The following is a 23,620-nucleotide window of genomic DNA, read 5'->3' as shown; positions in this document are numbered from 1 at the left end:
CATGTCCCTGCAAAGTCACGATCGGACAAAAAAAAAACCCAGTTCTGAATTGGATAGCATGCACGCAAAGGACATTGATGCATCACCGAGTTTGTGGCCTTCTTTCCCATACTTGCAACCATTATTTCAAAGATTCCTCAACACCGTTGTTGCTCTCTTACATGTCCTCCTGAATTTAAACCTGAGTCTATGTTAAGAGAGTGTATAGGGAGAGAGATATATGAGCTCAAAGTGAGCACCATGGGTGATTTGCAAACACAAGGCAACAACAAAATTTGGCAACACAGGGCATGCGTGTAAGACAATTCCTCATCCATTTTTCTCTAATAAACCATGCAAGATTCTGAATTTAAAAGAACACACACAAGACTTGCCAAAGATAAAGAAACTTGTTCACTAAGTTTAGAAAAGGATCCACTGTAAGCCACACACCATAACCAACCATATACACTCTCCTTATATAAGTGGAAGCCTTCATAATTTCAGGTTCCACGATTTCATTTTTTCCATTTTTCTCAGTTTCATCACGCTCTCTCTCTACTCCCTCTTTTCATTCTCTCTCCACAAAAGTTTGTTACACTCTGTAACAAACTTCATCAACCTCCATCACCATCAAGTTCCATTCACGCACCTCCATTCTTCATCACTTTCGCACCATCGTCATTCTCGTCGAGCAGCTACCATCATCATAGCGACTACCATCATCAATCACCTCAAGAGTATCTCTCTACCATTGCAGCAGCATCATCACCATCATCACGGTCTCATCATCATTATTCCGAAGCAAAATCCCATCCCTTAACTCTACAAAAGCTTTGAGTCTGCAGCCAAGAATCTGAAGCTTAAACATCATCGTCTTCATCTCGTTCGTGTGGTAGCAGGACTGGGGAGCTTATTTTCTTTTCTCCAGTCCAAGATTCATAACAGGTAAGATCTAAAGCTTTAGGTATCTTAGATAGCATACTCGTAGAAGCATACACGTTTACACTCAGTTTTCAACTTGATTTCAGTTTATGCAAAATGCTTAGTATCTGATTGTTTACATGTTGTAGTTGAGTCCTATGTATCATAAGGAACGTTCTAGTGTGAGATTCTTGAGTTTTAGTGAAATTCTTGGGATCTAGGATTTGAGGATTGGCATCGGTTTAGGGGATAGAGGGAGAGTTGATGAAAACAAGCATCGGATTCGTGCTCAGCACGAAAATCTGAGTGGGATGGTGGTTTTATTTAAGTGTTCTGGGCATATGATGGTGGTCCGGCGGCGGCGCTTTCCCGGAGAAGACGACCGGAGCTCCATCTCCGGCGTCTGTTTCCCCTTCATCTTTTTTTCGTTTTTGATGGCGTGGCAGAAGGGCATTGGGTCTGATTCCCATTATTTGGCTTATTTTGTCTTTATTGCAATCATTGGCTTATGACGTGTGCTATTCTGATTGGCTGAAATTGCATTTTGTCTTGTAGCAACTTAAATCACCCTTGCCCAATTGATTATATGTCATCTATAATGTTACGTTGCATACAAAACATAGGTTACATGATTTAACTAAGTTGAAAACGAAATAAAAGGTGAGACTGGGTAATTTTGCTAACTGGGTCACGCCTGAGTGAATGGTCCTTGTATCTTTTGATATTTGGACCCCTGATTTCCCGGCCCAACGTGTGTGATGTATAATGCTAGTTTATTTTTACATTGCTAATTCACCTCCTCTGCTGGTGATAAAAACAAATAAAAATAGTTTTTTTAGTTCTTTGCTTGTTAATTGATTTTTGTCTAAATAAAAATTGTAAAAAAATAGTTTTTTGACTAATTAGAATTGTAGGAAATACTTAGTTGTTTTTATTAGATTTTTAATTGTTGATTTCTTTGAATTTTGATTGTTTCCTCATAATAGAAAATAAATAGTTTTTTAGTCTTACTTGTTGAAAATAGTTTTAACTTGATAAAAAATACAAAATTGCTTGTGAATATTTCATTGTTTTTTAGTATAGATTTTAATTCTTTTTTTGTGAATATTTTTCAATACTTTGTGAAATGTCTAAAATACCCCTAGTTGTTAAAGTTGACTTTAGTCAACTTAAACAACTTTCATCTTAGTATACTTCCCTTAGGTGATAATTAGGAATTAGAATAACATAGATTAGAGAATAGGTTAGTTCCCCTTGTTCATTCTTTTTTTTTTCAACATTAAAACACTAATAAATAGAGATGCGAATCACACCTTACTAAAAGTGGGAGAGAAATGAGTGTGATTTATTCCCTAATCTGTTTCTCAGTCACTTGGTGGGAGATAAATGAGTGGAATTCATTCCCTAATCTGTTTCTCGATCACTACCTAATGGGAGAGAAATGAGTGGGATTCATTCCCTAATATGTTTCTCGATCATTATACAATTTTATGTGATTCAACTCGCAAAATAATTCCCCTTAAAAAATACCCAACAAAAAACATTTAAAACACCTAATAAAGGTTCAAATTAAAACAAAGTGACGAAGTGATGCGAAACCTTGTATTGGGTTTTGTTCATCATGTAGTTACATAAAAAATACAAACCCAAGTTAATTCTGCTGCTAAGAACAAGTTAAGTCCAATCCAAAATAGGCGTATAAGTCTCCAAAGGTCGAGCATCGTGGATTGTGACCTTAACCTCTGTTCAACTAAAAAACACAAAACAAATGGAAACTATGGAGCCGAACTATGGTAGCTCTGATTCCTGGTAAGGGATACGTAGGCATTGGGTCGCGGGGCCTAAGCGAGCACACTTGTAAATAATTCTTTCTTTTTCCCTTGTATCTTTTGCATTCATTCACATTTAGGTTTAGACATAGATACACCCTTTAGATAGAAGCAAACATAGGTGGATACCATCGAGTACAATGGGCGTGAGGGGTGCTAGCACCTTCCCCTTGCGTAACCGACTCCCGTACCCTATTCTCTGGTCGAAAGACCTTGTTCTTATTCTGAGTTAGGTTTTCTGGTATTCCTTTCCCTTGATGGGATAAATATATTAGTGGCGACTCTGATTCTATTTTTCGCGGTAGCGACAAGAAGCAACAATGAAGAACAAGACCATTCAGAAGAATATGCAACAACGATAGTATCACAAGAAGCTAGATTTCAACAAGACAATCTTCAAAGAGTTAAACAACAATATCAAAGCTCACATACAACAAGCATAAAATCAGAAAGTACATCAAAAACTTCAAGGAAAATGAACAAGACAGATCATTACATGAAGCTTTGCAACATCACAAGATCACGCACGCAGAAAGATCGGAAGTTCTGAAGTTACAAACTCTGAAGCTACGACGCAGAGACATGCAAGATACAAGCATCAGTAGAAGTCATGTACAAGCCAATGAAGAATCTACAGCTCAGCATAAAAATTGAATAAAACACAAGAGCTCAGAATATATGGGAAGTCGTTAGAAACATCATCATAAGCAAAACGGTTACAATATTTAAAAGGAATAACTCCCAAGATTGATTAAAAGAAGCAAGCCACATGCAGCGCATTGGGAAGACATGTTAATCCAAAGAAGCACGCTATCAACAGTAATCATCTTGTTAAAGATAAGGCTCTATCACGAACACATGCAACAAATCAAAGTAAAGCATTCAATATCATCTTCAATTAGAATGCAACGGCTACATTCCAACAGTAACCACTCATCAAGCTATAAATAGAGTCAAACTTCAAACTTGAAGAGAATGGTGGTATCCATAAATTCATCCACTTATCCAAAATGAAGAGTTAGTGATCATTCATCCCTTGTATGGATCCAAAGAGAAAAAGAGAATATCCAATGAGGATCATCCATGAAAAAGGATCAAGAGTGCAACCAAAGAAATATTTTGCACAAGAGAAGAGAATAAATTTACAAAATGCATATGTGCATTTGTAGATGAAGCAGCTGAGCATGAACACCTAATTGAAGAAATATGAAGACATGCATCAGAAGATTTACAAGAGGCAACACATACTATGTATGTGCAAAAATAAGCTATAGTGTTGTTATACACTAATCATATGTCTATATGAAGACAGAGAAAGAAAATGTGTGAAGACACATCAGAAGTTACACAAGAGGCAACTTACACAAAGTGTATGATGAATCAAATATTGAAATACACATCACATGCCTACAAGAAGAATCTCAGAAGATGAAGAAGAAGAAGAAGAAAACCTGCTGTTAAGCAGTATCCTCCAATGGAGTAAGAAGATTTCCAAGAATACTTGATCATGTGGTTAAATGATCATATTGAAAGACAAAGGAAACAGAAGACACTAAGTTTTTGCTCGTATAGTGTTTCATGTTTACTGATGTTGATCAATGTGTCATCAACTTAATGATCATTATTGAAGAAGAAGATGAAGATCAAGATAGAAGCAACCTACATAAGAGTTGTTGCTCTTTATCTGGTTTCAGAAGAAAATGATCTCATCCAGAAGTTGAAGAATATAAGGCTACAAGTTTATTTGTTATTCTTGTATTTAATTGTAAAACACATAAAGTTGTTGCTCGTAATATGTTATATCTTAGAAATTTCTGATAGGATGTTTAGGCACCAGAAGTGACTTTTAGTCAGTGTGTCATAAACAGAAGTACTTGAGAATAGGAGACTATCTGCTTGAATAAGAAGCACTCGTGTAATCTCCAGTAGACTGGTGAATGTTATATCATGCTGGGATCCCTGAACGGTTCATCATCTAAGGTTAGTCACAATGGTTTGCTGAGCAGGGTTAGTCACAACATGATGGTTGTGCAGGAAGTCAACGGATATTATATCTCATGGAAATCACTGAAGAAGGTGGACTGGAGGTAGCCTTAGTTAGAAGGTGAACCAGGATAAAAATAATCGTGTCTTTTACTTTCTGCTCTATTCATTTTAACTTAGAACATTCAAGTAAAATCTCCTCAGAACTGTACTGAACAAGTCAGAAGTTCTAATGACACACAGAAGTTAAAATGAACATCTCATTGGTTATGTAATTCTACATCTCCATGCTTCCGCAAAATCAAAGCATAATCCAATAGATGATTATACAAAAGAAAGAAAAGACGTTAAAGAAAAAGAAAGGGAATTTTAATTGATAAAGAACACAATTCAATCCCCCCTTTCTTGTGTTTTTCTCCACCTTCACTCCATGCATGGTATTCTGCATAAGCTACTGGGTCATTAGTTACAACAACAAAATGAATTGCAGAAGAAAAGTTATATGATTGAAACAATGATATTGAGATGAAAAAAAGTTGAAAAAAGATGGTCATGTGTTGTTATAGAAAATTACTTAGTCTTTATATAGGTTTAAGAAACATGACATGTAAAGTACTTGTGGACTGAAGAGAGATTGTGTTGTAGCAAATAGGCTTTTGCTCTTTAAATTTATTTTCAATAATATTCATATTTAAAGTGGATTCATTAATAAGGGCGCCACATATACAAAATTAGATGGGTTCAACAAAATCCCAAAGGTTATGTTTAGGGACAAGATGGTATTTTGATAGTTTTTTATAATTTGTGTTTGGAACAAAAAGTTATTCCATGATTTGCTGAGGAACAAAATTTCATGTTTTTGTCTAGTCCCCTAACATATGTTTTGTGTAGTTCCCTTATTAATTTCGGCATCAAACATGATACAAGAAAAAATGTTTTGTCTTGTCCCTCATTTTTTTAACAGGTCAAATGCACCCAAACTCAACATAACATATAATTAACATAAACCTAATAAAAATTAATATAAACTTCACATACAAAAACATTGGTGCAATCTTGACCATACAATAGTGTTGGTGCAATCTTGACCATACAAAAGTTACAATCTTCATCAAGTGCTTAATAATTCTTTTGGATCTACATATTTCCTATACGTTGCATGTATTATAACTTTGTGTTATAATGTCTTATGCGTCCCACATATGAAGTTTCTCATTCTCTTCTTCACTACAACTTTCTCTCCAACAATCAATAACTGGAGGTCATGAACAATATGAACTCATCTTCAAATAAATTCAGTGACAATTGTTTACAAAATCAATTGCAATACATTTATGTCTACATAAAGACATAGATGAAGATTCCATAAGTGGAAAAAAATTAATATTGAGGTTCTCTTAGACAAGTTAAGTGTTCTGGTCTGTACCGTGTAGGCCCATGGTCGATCAGGCCCAAATCAAGATCCAGGCCCAATTAGGTGCACGCGTTGCATTATGATTGTTGGAGCCTTCAACCCACTTTCCCACTGAGAACACATGGTCAACCGTCCAGCAGAAAACTCAGTCCTTAATTCCCAAACTCTACGGTATGTTCTACCAGGACGTGAGTCACTTGCTGACTCTACCCTACCACGTAGGATCCTGGAAGTTTCCTATTCCTGGGCCTCCAATAATCTAGCCCAGAATGGGGAATCTTGCCCCAGCGTTGGGGGCTATAAATACCCTATTTAACTATAGGGTCAGATATTCATTCATTACTACTCTAACTCTAGTACTTGCACTCATTTTCTCTCCTTCTTACTTTGGCATCAGAGTACCTTGCAGGCACACCCCCATTCTCTGAAGATCACACTGTTGTCGACCAAGACGATCCATTTTGATCAGGTATGATCAGTAACCAAAATAATAATATACTTAGAAGCAATTGAATAATCCATATCAAGAATGGTCATCCATATACCATAGATTTCAACCGAAAAGGACACTTGACCCTGTTACTACAAGCTACAGTCAAGTTTTCTTTGTTCTTGTAATTTCATCCCTTATTACAACCAATAATTAGTTTGTCACTTTTTTCAGACATCTCATTTGTTGGAGAGAATGATAATTACAATAATATCATGATGTTAATCAATCCTTTGTGTCCATGATGATAAGACTTCTAGTCAGGATAAAAATATCTAATAACTTTTTTTAACAAAAATATCTAATAATTATAATCTAAAATTAAATATTATATCATTTTTTAAAAATAAATTTAGTTTTTTATTAATTATAACATAAAGTTAATTTTGGATTGGAGGTTGATAGAATTGATTCTAACAGAAATGAGTTTGATAGAATTGATTGTAATAGAATTGATTTTAACATAATTGATTTATGTTTGGATACATTTATGTAAAAGTGAGTTGAACAATAAATTTTAGTGTAAAAATTATCTAGAATCAATTAAGGAAGTAGAAGCTATAAATTCTAACTTAAAGTAGAATCAATTCTACTTTTGATAAATCAAACATCTCACTATCACCTAAAATCAATTCTATACATTAAAAATTGCTTTTGGTCATTTCAAAAGCTAATCCAAACATGTTATAACCGTTATTATATCATTTATTTATAAAAAAATATCTTATTAATTAAAATTAATATTTAAATCGACTTTACCTATCCTCAAAGGTAGTAGCTACTAAACCAAGCGGTTGAGCTCCATTGGCAAGGAGCCCCGTCCAAGGACGTACTCGGGGAATACCGAGTTCGATTCCCAGACGGAACAATCTTGCTTGGCCAGTGCGCATGCCTCTCCGCACGAGCCGGATTAGTGGCCCACCTGTGGTGGGTCGACACCGGTGCAAATAGCAAAAAAAAAAAAGGTAGTAGCTACTAAGAAATTTTGAAAATCGAACCCAACGGCTGATATGAAAAATAACCAACGGCTCCTCCAATTTTCAATTTGAAACTTCTACATATCATTTCACTTTCTCATTCTCAGCGATTGGTGTTTTCCAATTTCCAGTAACCACTGATTTTCATCATCAACAACAACAACACCACAATGTCTCTTCCTCCCGAACTCGACGATTTCATCAAACAATCCATCGATCACTCTCTAGGTCTTCCAATCTCTTCCCAAACCCTCGACATCATGCTTCGCGCAGTCAAAGAATCAGATCAGTTACTCCGCGATCAGAACGCTTCACTCCTCGATAAATTGAAAGAAAAAGACGAACTCATCGAACAAACCAAGGTTTGTTTCTGATTCTTCAATAATTATTGTTATTTCTTTTTCATTTTAATTTTGATTTTCTTCTTTATTTTTGAATAGTATGAAGCGTGTTTGAGTGCTGTAGCGATAAAGAAATTTGTTGAGGAGAATCAGAAATTGGCGGTGGAGTGTGAGAATCTTGTGGAGCATTGTCGAAAATTGGAGAAGGAGTTTGTGTTGTATGAGAATGATAGGGAAGCGTTGATTGATTTTCAGAATGAAGCTGAGGAGAGAGCGAGGGAGGCTTGGTTGCGAGTTGAAGAGTTGGAACGGGATTTGATCGTGTATAAGATGAAGATGAAAGAGTGTCAGCAAGAGAATGAATCGGTATCACTCTTTCTTTGGTTAATTTCTGTTTTGAAGTCTGTATTCTGAGATTTTAATTGATTAATTGGGAATTGTTTAATTTAGGTAACTAATTGGATTGCTTTAAAGGTTTTTGAATGGTTTTATGCTTTTGTTTTCATCAAGATTTTGTGATTAACCTAATCATTTGTTATTTAAAGCATACATTAAATGTTGAGCCATGAGAACCATCTCTTTTGTGTGAGATGCAGTTACAGTTACTGATTTAGAACTTTTTAGTTCATTTTTGTTAGTATTTTAGGATAAAAATGCTGTTTGGGAAAGGGTTTTAAGGGAATAGGTTATGAAACCTTACCTTATTTGGGATATGAAGGGAAAGGAATGAGAAATTTTTATATGCTCAACACAAAAGCCCCTTTACTCCTATTTTAAAGTTTTTCCATGTTGGGAGTTGTTAAGTACCAGAAAATATAACAAGCTAACAACATAAGAAAAGATGAATAAAAATGAGGATGCATGTTATTGATTGATTTGTGAAGAAATTACAGAGAGGGAAACATCTAAATCTGCCAAAGGGCGAGGCTCCTTTAGGAAGCCACAGCTGCGCGTGCTCTTAACAAATTTTGTATAATCAGGAATGATTCCTCAACCTAACCTCCACTCTCCATGTCCAGGAAACAGTTACAGCCTCTCACTCCTTTGCTGCCTTGTCAGCATACAGCTCATTGTTTCCTAGGCACTCCTCTTTTTTTTTTCTTTCTAAAATACTCCTGCCACTGCCCTGGCCTGCTAGTCTCCTGATGGACCGATTATTTACTCAACCCACATTCGTTAGGATTGGTCCTAATAATACTCCTGATAAATACGGTATAGTTTATACCAGAAAGCGCAAAAATAAAGGGAGAGAAGCACGAGATCAGGAGGATTAAATGCAGCAGATACTAAGTAAATGCAGCAGATACTAATTAAATGCAGCAGATATGACTACCACTTTATAAGGAACAAATCAATGGCAGTGAAGGGGGATTATTCAGATTGCAGTCTTTGCATAGGAGTGCGTAGCAGCTCGAAATGCTTACCCTAATTTAATTTCCAGTATTTCTTTATCGTTTTCACAGTATATTGTATGCATGGTTAGATCCCGTTTGATCTCTAATCTTATTCCTAAATAATACAGTATACTTTTCTTTCTTTTGAATTCTGTGTTGTGATTGTTATTCCTAGACCAATTGGGACCTATCAATTGGTATCTAGAGCCTTGGTTAGATCTTCATCAGTTAATGGTCGTGACGACACGAAGCATTATGGATAATAGAATCGAACTCGTAGAACAAAGAACGAGCGTGATGGAAGCAACGATGGAACAAATGCGACAGATGATGGTAGAAATACACTCACGTCCCCAGATCTCGTTGGATCAGGTTCGTCAACTTATTGTCGAAACGCAGCCTCGTCGTCGTCAAAGGCGTAATCGTAACAACGAGGAAGACGAGTGGAGCGATCAGAGCGCTGTTTCATCAGGATCACGACGTCGTGATACACGTAACAACGGTGGTCACCGTTTGATTTTTGGAGGAGGTAGGAGACGATTGGAGGTTCCAATTTTCAAAGGGGAGGATGCGTATGGGTGGTTAGTACGAGTGGAACGTTATTTCAAGTTGAATGAAATACGTGTGCAGGACAAGGTGGATACGGTGGTTTTGGCGTTAGAAGAAAAGGCTTTGAACTGGTTTCAATGGTGGGAGGAGCAAACACCATTAAGAACGTGGGAAGAGTTCAAAATAGCAGTCCTTAGAAGATTCCAACCTGGGTTATTGCAGAACCCATTGGGACCACTGTTGAGTTTGAGGCAGAAGGGTACTGTGATGGAGTACAGGGACAAGTTTGAAGGACTTGTAGCACCTTTACGTAGGGAGGAAAGGGTGATGTTGGAATCAATTTTTTTAAATGGCTTGAAGGAGGAAATTCAAGCAGAGCTAAAATTATATGAGAGCCATGACTTAGCTGAATTAATGGACAGGGCTTTACTCATCGAAGAAAAAAATGAAGTGGTTTGGAAGAGAGGAAGTGGTTGGAGGGATAAGGGAGGTAACACGAGGTTCAAGGACCCTGGTGAGTACAGTGGGCTTAAGAAGGAGAATGAGAAGAGTGGTTCAGTGACTATTGATAGATCAAAAGGAAGAAGACTTAACCCGGCAGAACTGGAGGAAAGGAGTAAGAAGGGATTGTGTTTCAAGTGTGGGGATAAATGGAACAAGGAACATGTGTGCAAGTTCAAGCACATGCAACTGAAATTATGTGAAGCAAGTAGTGAAGAGGAGGACGGAGAGGACTGGGGGACAGAGCAGAAAGAGGAGGTTGAAATAGTAGAGGAGTTAAAGACTTTACGACTGTCCTTGCAGAGTAAAGAGGGATTCACTTCCAATAAGTCTTTTAAGGTGTGGGCTGATATAGGAGGTAGAAGGGTGTTGACATTGATAGATTCAGGAGCTACAAGTAATTTCATAGCTTCTAAATTGGTGACTGAGCTCAGTTTAACAGTAACTGAGACACCTACTTATGTCATTGAGGTGGGAAATGGAGAGAAGGTGAAGAATCAAGGGGTATGTGAAGAGTTGGAATTCAACATCCAAGATGTTAAGTTCCAACAACATTTTTTTATCATGGAACTTAGTGGTTCAGAGATGGTGTTGGGCATGGACTGGTTGGCAAGTCTAGGCAACATAGAAGCAAATTTCGGCAACTTATGCTTGAAGTGGGAAGTGCAAGGGAACAAGCATATTATTCAAGGAGATCCATCCATGTGTAATAGCCAAGTAAATTGGAGAACCATGTTAAAGGCTATTTCTAAAGAAGGGATGGGATTCTATGTGCAAGAAGTAGAAGGAGAGTTGAAAGACAAGATAAATCATGGAATTACTTCTGACTGGGAAGAAGTAGTTGCAAGATTTGAAGATGTGTTCAACATGCCTATTGGGTTGCCACCACGTAGGGAACATGATCATGCCATTGTATTACAACCAGATGCAGTTATCCCTAACCTAAGACCATACAGATATCCATTTTACCAGAAAAATGAAATAGAGAAGATGGTAAAAGAAATGATGCAGGCTGGAATTATCAGGCACAGTACAAGCCCTTTCGCAAGTCCTATTCTGTTAGTCAAAAAGAAAGATGGAGGCTGGAGGTTCTGTACTGACTACAGAGCTTTAAACAAGGTAACTGTGGCTAATAAATTTCCTATACCTGTAATTGAAGAGTTATTAGATGAATTAGGTGGTGCCACCATATTTTCTAAATTGGACTTAAAATCTGGTTATCACCAGATTAGAATGAAAGAATCTGATATAGCCAAAACTGCTTTCAGGACCCATGAGGGCCACTATGAATACTTAGTCATGCCTTTTGGCTTGAGCAATGCTCCCTCTACATTCCAAGCGTTGATGAATGAGGTGTTAAGACCTTATTTGAGAAAATTTGTATTAGTCTTTTTTGATGATATTCTCATTTACAGCACCAACAAGGCTGAACATGTATTGCATTTAACAAAAATTCTGCAAACTCTTCAAAGCCACAAACTGTTTGCGAACAAAAAAAAATGTTCATTTGGCCAGGCAGAGATTGAGTACTTGGGCCACATTATTTCTGGTGGGGGAGTATCAGCCGATCCTAAGAAAATAGAAGACATGTTAAAGTGGCCGATTCCTAAGGATTTAAAAGGGTTGAGGGGATTTTTGGGCTTAACTGGTTACTACAGGAAGTTTGTCAAGAACTATAGCAAAATAGCTTGGCCATTAACACAGTTACTGAAGAAAGATAATTTTAAATGGGGTGAAGAACCACAACAGGCCTTTGAAATCTTAAAGAGGGCAATGACCACTATACCAGTCCTAGCTATGCCAGATTTTAAGAGAGATTTCGTGTTAGAAACGGATGCTTCTGGCCATGGAATAGGTGCAGTATTGATGCAGGAAGGAAAACCAATAGCATACATGAGCCAGACTTTATCTGCTAGGGCCCAAAGCAAGTCTGTGTATGAGAGGGAACTTATGGCCATAGTAATAGCTGTACAAAAATGGAGACCATATCTGTTGGGAAGAAAATTTCAAGTTCACACTGATCAAAAGAGCCTAAAACACATCACTGAACAAAAATTGATGGGTGAAGATCAACAGAAATGGATAGCAAAGCTGATTGGTTTTGACTTCGAGGTGAAGTACAAACCAGGGAGGGAAAATAATGCTGCTGATGCCCTCTCAAGACAGATGCAATATGCCACTATTGCTATGGTACAATGTGAAGCTTGGGAAGGATTAGAAGAAGAGATACAAGGAGATGAAAAATTGAAAAATCTTATTCAAGATTTAGTGAGTAACTCAATGAGTCATCCCGGTTATCAACTGAGAGGTGGTAAACTGTTTCATGAAGGAAGGATAGTGATTCCAAAACAATCACCCAGGATTGCTTGGATCCTACACGAGTTTCATGATACGGCCACCGGAGGACATTCGGGCTATCTAAGGACTTACAAGAAAATTGCAGGCTTGGTGTATTGGGAAGGAATGAGGAAATGTATCAAGTCCTATGTTGAATCTTGTGAAGTTTGCCAAAGGAATAAATACCAAACTTTGAGTCCTGGTGGTCTTCTACAACCATTACCTATACCCACTCAATTGTGGAGTGATATATCCATGGATTTTATTGGTGGATTACCCAAAGTTCAAGGAATAGATACTATTATGGTAGTGGTGGATAGGTTGACTAAATATGCTCATTTCTTGCCTGTGAAGCATCCTTACACAGCCAAAGATATAGCAGAACTATTTATCAAAGAAATAGTCAGACTGCATGGATTTCCTAGTTCAATAGTTTCTGACAGGGACAAAGTTTTTCTGAGTTCGTTTTGGACAGAGTTGTTCAAACAGGCTGGTACAAAGTTGAAGTACAGTAGTGCATATCATCCCCAGACTGATGGACAGACCGAGGTAGTGAATAGATGCTTGGAGACGTACTTACGGTGCTTGACAGGGAGGCAGCCTAAAATGTGGCCTAAATGGTTATCTTGGGCAGAATTTTGGTATAATACTAATTACCATGCCTCTCTTAAATCCACTCCTTTTGAAGCCTTATATGGGAGAAGCCCACCAGTGTTAGTTAGAGGAGATGCACATCTTTCTGCAGTAGAAGAAGTCAACAAACTAACTGCTGAAAGGAATGAAATGATCAGGGAAATGAGAGAGCAACTGCTGAAAGCACAAGACCAAATGAGGGTACAAGCCAACAAGCATAGAAGAGAGGTGGATTATCAGGTAGGAGATAAGGTTTATTTAAAAATACAACCTTATAAGTTGCAAAAGTTGGCCAAGAGGTTCAACCAAAAGCTAAGTCCTAGATATTATGGACCCTATGAGATAATGGAAAGAGTAGGGGTTGTGGCTTACAAACTCAAACTACCTGAAGACAGTAGAGTACATCCAGTATTCCATGCATCCCTGTTAAAGAAAGCAGTCTCAGCAAATGTAGAAACTCAACCCTTACCGACTTGCATGAATGAGAGTTGGCAATTGGAACCAGGCCCTGAGGAAGCAAGGGACACTAGAGTCAATGAGAAGGGGGAGTTAGAAGTCTTAGTGAAGTGGCAAGGACTACCAGAATTTGAAAATTCATGGGAATTGGTGGAAAAGATGAGACAAGAGTTCCCTGACTTTCTCTTTGAGGTCAAAGAGAGTCTTGAAGGAGGGGGAATTGATAAATACGGTATAGTTTATACCAGAAAGCGCAAAAATAAAGGGAGAGAAGCACGAGATCAGGAGGATTAAATGCAGCAGATACTAAGTAAATGCAGCAGATACTAATTAAATGCAGCAGATATGACTACCACTTTATAAGGAACAAATCAATGGCAGTGAAGGGGGATTATTCAGATTGCAGTCTTTGCATAGGAGTGCGTAGCAGCTCGAAATGCTTACCCTAATTTAATTTCCAGTATTTCTTTATCGTTTTCACAGTATATTGTATGCATGGTTAGATCCCGTTTGATCTCTAATCTTATTCCTAAATAATACAGTATACTTTTCTTTCTTTTGAATTCTGTGTTGTGATTGTTATTCCTAGACCAATTGGGACCTATCAACTCCCTCCTAAAACCAAATCCTTGTCTGCAATGCTATACTTTGGAAACAGAATCTTGATGGTAATAGAAGCTTCCCATGTAGTTTCTTCCGCCGTTTTCCCTTTCTGTTGAACGAACCTGCAAGAAGTCATCCCCTCATAGGTAACAAGCCAAACGGTCTTAGGTCCATTCATATTTGTGTTATCGCTTGCTTTCCAGGTTTGCAAGCTGCTCCCCTTCGTCATATACTCCCCACCAGCCTTCTTCGATAACAAAATATGGAACACCTGATGGACCTTAGATTCCATATGCAACTTTAGCCTATATGCCATTGTTTGGCAATGATTTAGGCTACTATAGATTATTGATGATGTGTCCATAACTTGATAGAATCCCACTCCCCCACTTTAAAACTCCTTTTCATGTCATCCTGAGAGTTAATGTGTTCCTTTGCATGCTGTAAATGCACATGTAATTTTGTGATAGCTTCGTCGAGGTCTACTAACTCCCACTGCATCACTTCTGCCCTTGTTTCATCTCATGGTCACTGTGTTGCCACAGCTGGTTTGCATCCTTATACTGTCTCAAAACGAGTTTTCCTTGTTGAAGCATGATCGTATTGAATCTATAGTCAGTCAGCCCAATGAACCCATGAGACTCAAGTGTTGGGCTTATCTGCAATAAGCACCTCGGATATGTCCCGAAGTATGAGTTCACCACTTTACTTCTCCATCCCACTTGGAATGACAAGAGCAGATCTGTATTACTTACAATAGATGAGATAACTCCATGTAGCTGAGTATGGTTGCTTAAGTTAAGAGGGATAAAATGGGAGTACTTGGACACTCTATCCACCACTACTAAGATAGCCTCATCCTTTTTTAATTAGTTAATGGCTGTAACAATCCCCCTGGTGACACAGCCAACCTTCCGTCTTTGACAAAAATGACATGCCTTTATGAAGTCTGACTGTTTTTTTCATTCCTAACCAAAGAAATGTTTGCTGCCAACTTCCCGCGGGTCTGCTAGAACCTCGAATGTCCATTTTGATGTGTTGTGTGAAATTCCTTGAAGTGGGTCAGTATGAACGTGAACTTACATGACACCACTGTCCGCTCCTCATAGTACAAAACCCCCCCTGCTTTTAGGTGAAACCGGCCTTTGATGCAGCATCTTTCTTCAGGGCTGTGGTGATTGCTCCTAATTTTTCATTATTGTGCACTTCCACACTCTATTGTTTCTGATCTTCTCATACCAGGTAAGAGGCCAAACTCTGCAAAATTCTCCATCCTCTCCCACACCGACAGCACATCAGCCCCTCTGTTCTCTTTCTTCAGTTTGTAGTGAATCTCTAAATTGTAGCAGAGTTGTTTGGCAACCCATTTTTGTTGCTCCATTGTTAGAATTTTCTGTTTAACGCTTTTCTAGTCCATAGACACCACAAAGCGTCTTCCTAATAGATAGGGCCTCAAATGTTGGATGAAAAACACCACTCATCAACTCTTTTTTGTAAGTTGATTTGGCTAAGTTCCTTATCCCCTACACCTTGCTAAAGTATGCATTAGGCCTCCTATCTTGCATGAGAATAGCTCATATCCCTCCTCCCAAAAAATCATATTCAATTAGGAACTCTGTTGGGATTTGGAAGTGTAAGTACAGGACACACCCATGGACCATAACATTTGCTTTAGGTCATGTTGTATGCTCAAGTTTGCAATGCCACCCTTTGTTCCAGTTTCTCTCCTAAATCTTGCAAAGTCACCCATCTTTGACTTCCACATTAGCTCGTGAAATTTTGGACAGCTTAATTGATTGAACTCTAATATGCAAAACAAGCAAGTGTTAGATTTTGCGGTACATTTACCCAACTTGTTAGGAATAGGAAGGTTGTTTCCTACCATTCTTAACATGCTTACATCCTCATTTGAATTTGGATTTGGAAGTATTTTAATCGCTGAACTTTTTTATTTATTCTGCAATGCATTTCATCTAACATGCTTCATAATCTAATTTTGATTTCCATCACAGAACATTGAAGTTATTTTTTATACATTTTGCATATAACTGCCAAATTATGGTACTAAACTAAGGAAGGAAACCAACTTGGACTACTACAACTAGAATATGAATATTCTTATATTTCTACTCTTTAACCTTGAAATGTGGGTGGGGGTTGCTTTCACAAGCTATAATCCTTTGGTCATGAATGTTAGCTGCTGATATTCTTATTGTTTTACTAAGGTTGATTCTTCTTCCACAAGCATGCCGGAGGAAGAGAGTTTGCTTGACTCCCTTCTGGCAACAGTTACTACTAAAGATGACTCTTCTACATACGAGTTCTTGGTCGCAAATAGTGAAAATGAGCATTGTAAAAAATTGCTGTCGATGTGGAGCGGGTGAGTCTCGCACTTTGTTCCTTCTCTTGTCAAGTTTTCTAATGTTACATCATAAGAGCTTGGATTTAACATTTACTTAAAAGTCTGATTTATCATTTGTATTTTATAGATTAAAACAATCAAGTCGGAGAGTTTTCTCTCTTGTTGCTGAACTGATGTCTCTAGAAAAGGATAAAGAGCATCTAAGGATTAACCTTGACAGAGCTGAAGAGGAGGTGAGGATTGCTGACCCTTGTATTGTAGAGTTTTTCTAGTTTTTCTAGTTTTTAGATTATAATGCAATGACTGACTTGTCTTGGTAAAAAAAATCACAGGGAAAACTACTATTTGTTGAAAATAGCATGTTGGAAAAGGAGAACAAAAGGTTATTGATGAAACTTTCCCATAGTGCATCTGCCAAGGTGAGAATCATTGGGGCATGTTGAATTCCCATTGACTGTTCATTTAAATTCTCTCTCCTTTAGTTTAGGACACTCTTACCAAGCAATTGATTTGAATTTTGCAGTCAAGCAAGAGAAAGTCAAGTCCCAAAACAAGTAGTAGCCCAATGAGGAAGAAGATTGATTTCGATGATATAGATTCTGTTTCTTCTAGACAACCATTGTCACCCTTGCAAAGTAACTCTCCGGACTGTGTTGTCTAGATTCAGATTCACCGAAATAGGCAACCATTTGAATGATTGGTATTGATGATCTTTCAAAGTGATCTACTGATCTCTTAACAAAGATAACAGAAAAATTGTTTTTTCTTACTTAATGTACCACTTATTTCTTGATAAGTTGTGTATATGTAGTTTGACAGTTAACATTTTCTTTAATTGCTAGTGAGTGAGTTTTGATTCTTAAATCATGAAAAACAGTGGGTGTTATGTGCCTGAAAATTCTCGATGTTGTTTGTGTATATGGGATATGGTTTTATTGGGAAAGATTCATTTCTCCAAAGAAAAATATATTCATTACTTGGCTTTTTTAGTAAAGATTCATTTCTTAAAAGATGAGAAATTCAAAAATTACTTACTATAGTTTGTGGAAATGAATTATTAAAGGGATAAGTGGGTATACTGTAAAATAATTTTATACTATTATCTAATAAAAAATAATTAATTTTGTCAGGGCATCCACTCATTTTCTCATAATTAAATGTTCGACAAAAATAACATATAATTAAATTTTTTATTAAATATAATACTCAATAATATTGCACTTTATAAAATTACTTATTTTATTTTTTCTATAAAAGATTGATATTTTAGTTAAAAAGTCGTTATGAAATTATATATAATGTGAACACATTTTTTTAAACACTAAAGTTTGAATGTAGTACTACCAAAAGCAAAGTTTGAATGTACTACCAAAAACAAAGTTTGAATGTAGTGATTATTTAGAGAGAAAATATATTAGTGATATTGATGTTATTTATTGACCAATGATACCCCAATTATATTTAATCATATTTAAGGCATTAATACACCACAATCATACTACATACTAATTCTTTTATTATCAAATTAAATAACTTATGTATTTTAATCTACCTAATCTAAATTTAAATTGTCAAGATGACAATCTTGGACACAACTCTAACTATATTGATATCATTCTTTTTCTAATTTTCCACACCAACTCCAATTCTATTAAGAATTTTCTTTATCTAATATAGCATTATATTAGAATAAAAAACTAAAAATCTTACTTATTTCATTTATTTTTTCAATCATTAATTAATTAATTTTATAAAATATCTAATATTTCTAATATCAATACATTTTTAATGTTTTAACAAAAAACTAAAATTTTTACTTATTTCATTCATTTTTTAATCATTGATTCATTAATTTTATAAAAAGATCTATATATGTAATATCATTAAGATCTAACATTTATAATATCATTAAGATCTAATATTTGTAATATCAATAAACTTTTAATATTGTAACAAAAAAAACATTTTTTTTACTTAATTCATTCATTTTTTCAATAATTAATTAATTAATTAATCATAACAAATTTAATGACAACCAATCATTACATCTTATTATAAAAAATAAATATCTTTATTATTTTATGTAAAATTGTTGAGTTAGTTATAATAATATTAATAATCCTTATTATTTAATTTATTTGAAATTAAAAAATAAAAAAATTATTTATGTAGTTATATTTTATTAACTTGTTAAAAAAATCAATCTATTATTATAAATGATTAATAGTATTAATATTTTAATTAAATTGAAAAATTAAAAAATTGTATTAATTTAATTAGTAATTGGTAAATAATTTAAATAAATAAAAAAATGCATTAGTATAATGAAATCCTATTATTTGCAAATATAAATATCAATGCATAATTGCAAATAAAACCACCATTAATTAATTCATAAAAATTAAAATTTTATGTTAACAAACTGATACATTTCTTTGGGACAGTCATTATTAATTTTTATATTTGTTTTTTCAAATTCTTCACACTAACTCCAAATCAATTTTTTATTACTAAATTTGTTAAAAACGGTAGAGTATAATAAATGATTGATGATCACGATTTAATATAATTCAAATTTATATTAATTAATATATATATATATATATATATATATATATATATATATATATATTATGCTTTATAAATATTTCTTTCATTATTTTTTAATTGGGTCATTTCATCACACACTATTTCCATTTGGTCATCTCATTACACACGATAATTTTAGTTAGAAAGACTAATAATGGTTAGTATTGAAAACATATAATCAATATACCCTATTTTGTATTTTTATTTTACATATTAAATTTATATTTTGTTATTTTGTTGTTTGTAGGTATCCCTTCCATTCCATGATAACTGTGCTATTTGAGATTTTGAGCAGCAAGATTGAAATTATCTTGAAGGTTAGAGTAATACATCTATGGATTATACCTGATTGCACAAATCAAAGAGAGAATTGAAGTCTCCATATTCTCTTGCTTAATAAAAAGGTTTTATTTTTATTATTGTATATGATTTAAAATTTTATTTTTTTATATATATATATATATATATATATATATATATATATATATATATATATATATATATATATATATATATATATATATATATATATATATATATATATATATTCTGACTTGGTCGAACATGTAAGTTTGATGTCAAACATGTTCTAAATCTGCATAAAAAATTAATATTATTGAAAGAAAACTATATTGTGACAAATGTAAGATACTAAGAATAGTTTGTAAAGAATTGTTTTAAAAACAATTATTTTGAATTAATTTCTTTTAAATTTAAAAATAAAAAACAATTTATCTTTTTATAAGTTTATATTTTATTAATTTGTAAAATTGTTTCAAATTATTCTTATAAGTTATAAAAAATATTTGATAAAAATTAAAAAATCAAATGTAATTAATTTTAATTAATAATTGGTAATAAAGGAAAAACTTTATGAATGTTAAAACCAAAATATATTGAGTATAATTTTCCTATAATGAGTCATTTTAAATACAATACAATAAGTTGAAATAAAAAAAAATTATGAGTGCATAATTGAAAATAAATAAAAATAAAGAAAAATCCATGTTAATATTTATTATTAATTATTAAAAAAATTGACGTGGACAAATGTGCCATATTTATATAGATAAATAGACACATCAAATTAAAAAGACATTGAATCATTTTGTTTCTTTAATTTTTAAACATGAAAATTTTGGCTATTTAGTAATGAATGATTTGTCATTCTCAAGATCAATTGTGTCTAAAGATTTTGAACTTCCAGCCTTTCGTTTTTTAAGTGACTTGCTAGTTAGAGTCGGACAAGAATCTACGACAATCACTTCATCTTTGTTGTTTGAATTACCACCTTCAATAACCTCGTAATATAATTTTAAAATTAAGGTTGTTAATATTTATTGGTAGATAAAATAAAAATAAATGATAATTGAAATTTGTTACAAAGAAAAATATTTTACCAAAGAATCTTTTTCAACAAGTTCTCACTTCTTCAACATATTTAGCTCCATCTTCATCATTACTTCTTTGATAACTCATAATTCAGTTAATTATAAAAAATAATGATAAAGGAAATTATAATTTTTTTTATTCATAACTTAATGCTATGAAGGGATATGAATTGTTTGATAATGTCAATATTTTCTATTATGTGAAAGTTTTTTCACTTATAACTACTCCAATTATGAAACAATTGAAGTTAGCAATGCCAACTTGTTCCATAATTAGAGTAGCTATATGGTAAAAAAAACTTTCCCCTAACGAAGATATGACATTATCAAGTAATTCATATTCCTTCATAGAATTAATGTATGAATAAAAAATTAATAATTTATTTTATCAATGATTATTTATAATTAATTAAATTATGGTTTATCTAAGATGAGTAATGATGAAGAGGAAGAAGAAGTGAGTAAATTTGTTGGCGAGAATCTGTTGCTTATTTTTATTTTATGTCACAATAAATATTAACAACTTTTTAAAAAAAAAAAAGTAATTTTGAAGGTTATTGAAGGGGTGATTCAAACAACAAAGATGAAGTGGTTGTTGCATATTTTTGTCGGACTCTCGAAATTTTAATACACAATTGATTTTGAGGATGACAATGCATCCATCACTAAATAGCATCCATCACTAAAGAGTCAAAATTTCTATTTTTGAAAATTGAAGAAACTAAATGTTTTAATGTCTTTTCAATTTGATGTAATTTATTTCTTTTATCTGTGTAAATATAGCACATTTGTCCATGACAAAAACCTTTAGTAATTAATAATTATTATTAGCGTGAATTTTTCTTTATTTCAATTTATTTTCAATTATGCACTCCAAAATTTTCTTTATTTTAATTTATTGGCAATTATGCATTATATTTAAAATGGGTCATTATAAAAAAATTATCTTCATTCAATATATATGACTTTAACATTCATAAAGTTTTTTCTTTATTTCAATTTATTATCAATTATTAACTAAAATCAATTACAATTATTTTATTTTTAATTTTAATTAAATAGTTTTAGTAATTAATAATAATAATTTGAATCTATTTTTTAAATTAATAAAATATAAAATCCTAAAGATAAAACCTTTTTGTTTTTAAATTTAAAATAAATTAAATAATAAAACTTAATAAGAATTATTTAATTTTTTTTACTGTAATAAAATATTATTATTTAAAATAATATAGACTATAAAATTACTAAAAAAATTCTTTTATTAAATTAAAAAAATAGTATTATAAAATGTAACTCATTAAATTTTAAAAATTTTTTAAGTTAAAAAAAAGCAAGTAGCTATTACACTTTCTCTAATTATAACCTATTAGATTTAACAACATTCCATTAAAATAGTCCATCCAAAAACAAAAAGTATTTTCATTTAAGACAAGTTTATTACATTTTGTCTTTTAAAATTTACAAACTCATACAATAATTTGGATTTTCTTTACAAATTAATAAAATAGAAACTTATAAATATTAAATTGTTTTGGTTTTTAAATTACAAATAATTTAAACAATAATAATAATTTTATTATTATTTATAAGTTATTATACATTAAATTAATAATTATTGTTATTGTATTTATCACAATTCATTTATTTATTTATACATGTCTATCTACTAATTACTATATTTATTTTTATTAGTTTTGTAACATCAATTTACTTAAGGATAATCAACATTTACTCCCCTGCCATATAGGTGAGATTTGGCTTATCCCTTATAATTTTTTTTTGAATTGTCCCCTGTAATTTTTTGGAAAGTGGGCATTTTGAAGATAGCATGTGCAGAAACTGTCTATGAAATTTAGAAATATAGGAATGCTATGGTATTTGAGAAATGCACACACTATAGTATTAGATAGCATTTTGGATAATATAGTGTATAGAAGTTGGATGTCACTAAAACTTAGAAAACATATAGCATACTTGATGCTATAGGTTACTTAGATTTTCTTTGTCTTACAGGGGCTGAATCCTATTGGGTTGCCTTTGTACTTAATGCTTCTTTTTTGAATTAATATATTCTTTTTTTTATTCAAAAAAAATACATTCACATCTTAATAAATAGAAATATTATTTTCGGTGTTAAGAAATGGAAAGCATTTCTATTTATAATTTTCCTTACTATTTTTTAATAAAACCAAAAAGAAAATTATATTAAGAACAAAATAAAAGGGATACAAGAGACACAAGAGGGGGACCATGCCAAGACCTCTCATTTACAAAGCCTAAGTCTAGGGGTATCTGCTTTGTCTAACAAGTAATCCGGTCTAATGTCTTCATGAATAAAGTTAAACCAAGTAGAGCTTTTGCTTTTAATCCTATATTAGCCAGGATATCTGCACAAAAATTGGCCTCTCTAAAGATATGCGATATAATAAAATCAATTCTGAGAGTGTACGCCCGACACGTAAGCCAACGAGACTTGAGAATCCAAGACACCAAATAAAAATTAGCAAAAGCCTTTACAACTAGCATGCAGTCCATTTCCAGCCATAACTTTTTCCTGTTCATTTCCTTAGCCTTCTCTATAGCTAGAATTGCTGCCATAAATTCTGCAAAGACAGAGCTGCCATTGCCAAGGAACACCCCAAGATTGGTCATATGAGTTGCATTGTCATCTTTGAACAATCCTCCACAAGCGGATAAAAGCGGATTTTGCGAAGCCACTCCATCAATGTTGCACTTAATCCAACTACAATTACGCGGGCATCAAATGACTTCCACAGTGGTTAACGGATTACGCGGATGGATGTCAATGTCAATGTTGCACTTATGTCAATGTCAAAATCTTTAATATTATTACAAGTTTTTCAA

The 23,620-nt window shown here is 33.6% G+C and overlaps 1 protein-coding gene across 1 annotated transcript; it reads left to right on the top strand.

The window, feature by feature from the left end:
• Positions 1-7,614: 7,614 nt before the first annotated feature.
• Positions 7,615-17,766, top strand: LOC131620647 (uncharacterized). Its single transcript, XM_058891780.1, has 6 exons — positions 7,615-7,958; positions 8,037-8,303; positions 16,636-16,790; positions 16,900-17,005; positions 17,105-17,191; positions 17,296-17,766. The coding sequence occupies exons 1-6, from the start codon at positions 7,767-7,769 to the stop codon at positions 17,431-17,433; spliced, it is 945 nt and encodes a 314-aa protein (XP_058747763.1). The 5' UTR covers positions 7,615-7,766; the 3' UTR covers positions 17,434-17,766.
• The last annotated feature ends 5,854 nt before the right edge of the window (positions 17,767-23,620 follow it).

Source organism: Vicia villosa, linkage group LG7 (assembly GCF_029867415.1).
Source record: "Vicia villosa cultivar HV-30 ecotype Madison, WI linkage group LG7, Vvil1.0, whole genome shotgun sequence".
NCBI lineage: Eukaryota > Viridiplantae > Streptophyta > Magnoliopsida > Fabales > Fabaceae > Vicia > Vicia villosa.
This window is presented reverse-complemented; position numbering and strand designations above follow the sequence as displayed.

What these genes read in the sequence shown, in the direction of transcription:
- LOC131620647 (XM_058891780.1), top strand. Translation starts at nt 7,767, where the DNA reads ATGTCTCTTCCTCCCGAACTCGACGATTTCATCAAACAATCCATCGAT. An exon ending in GTCAGCAAGAGAATGAATCG is followed by an intron (nt 8,304 to 16,635) that starts GTATCACTCTTT and finishes TGTTTTACTAAG; the next exon opens with GTTGATTCTTCTTCCACAAG. An exon ending in CCCATAGTGCATCTGCCAAG is followed by an intron (nt 17,192 to 17,295) that starts GTGAGAATCATT and finishes TGAATTTTGCAG; the next exon opens with TCAAGCAAGAGAAAGTCAAG.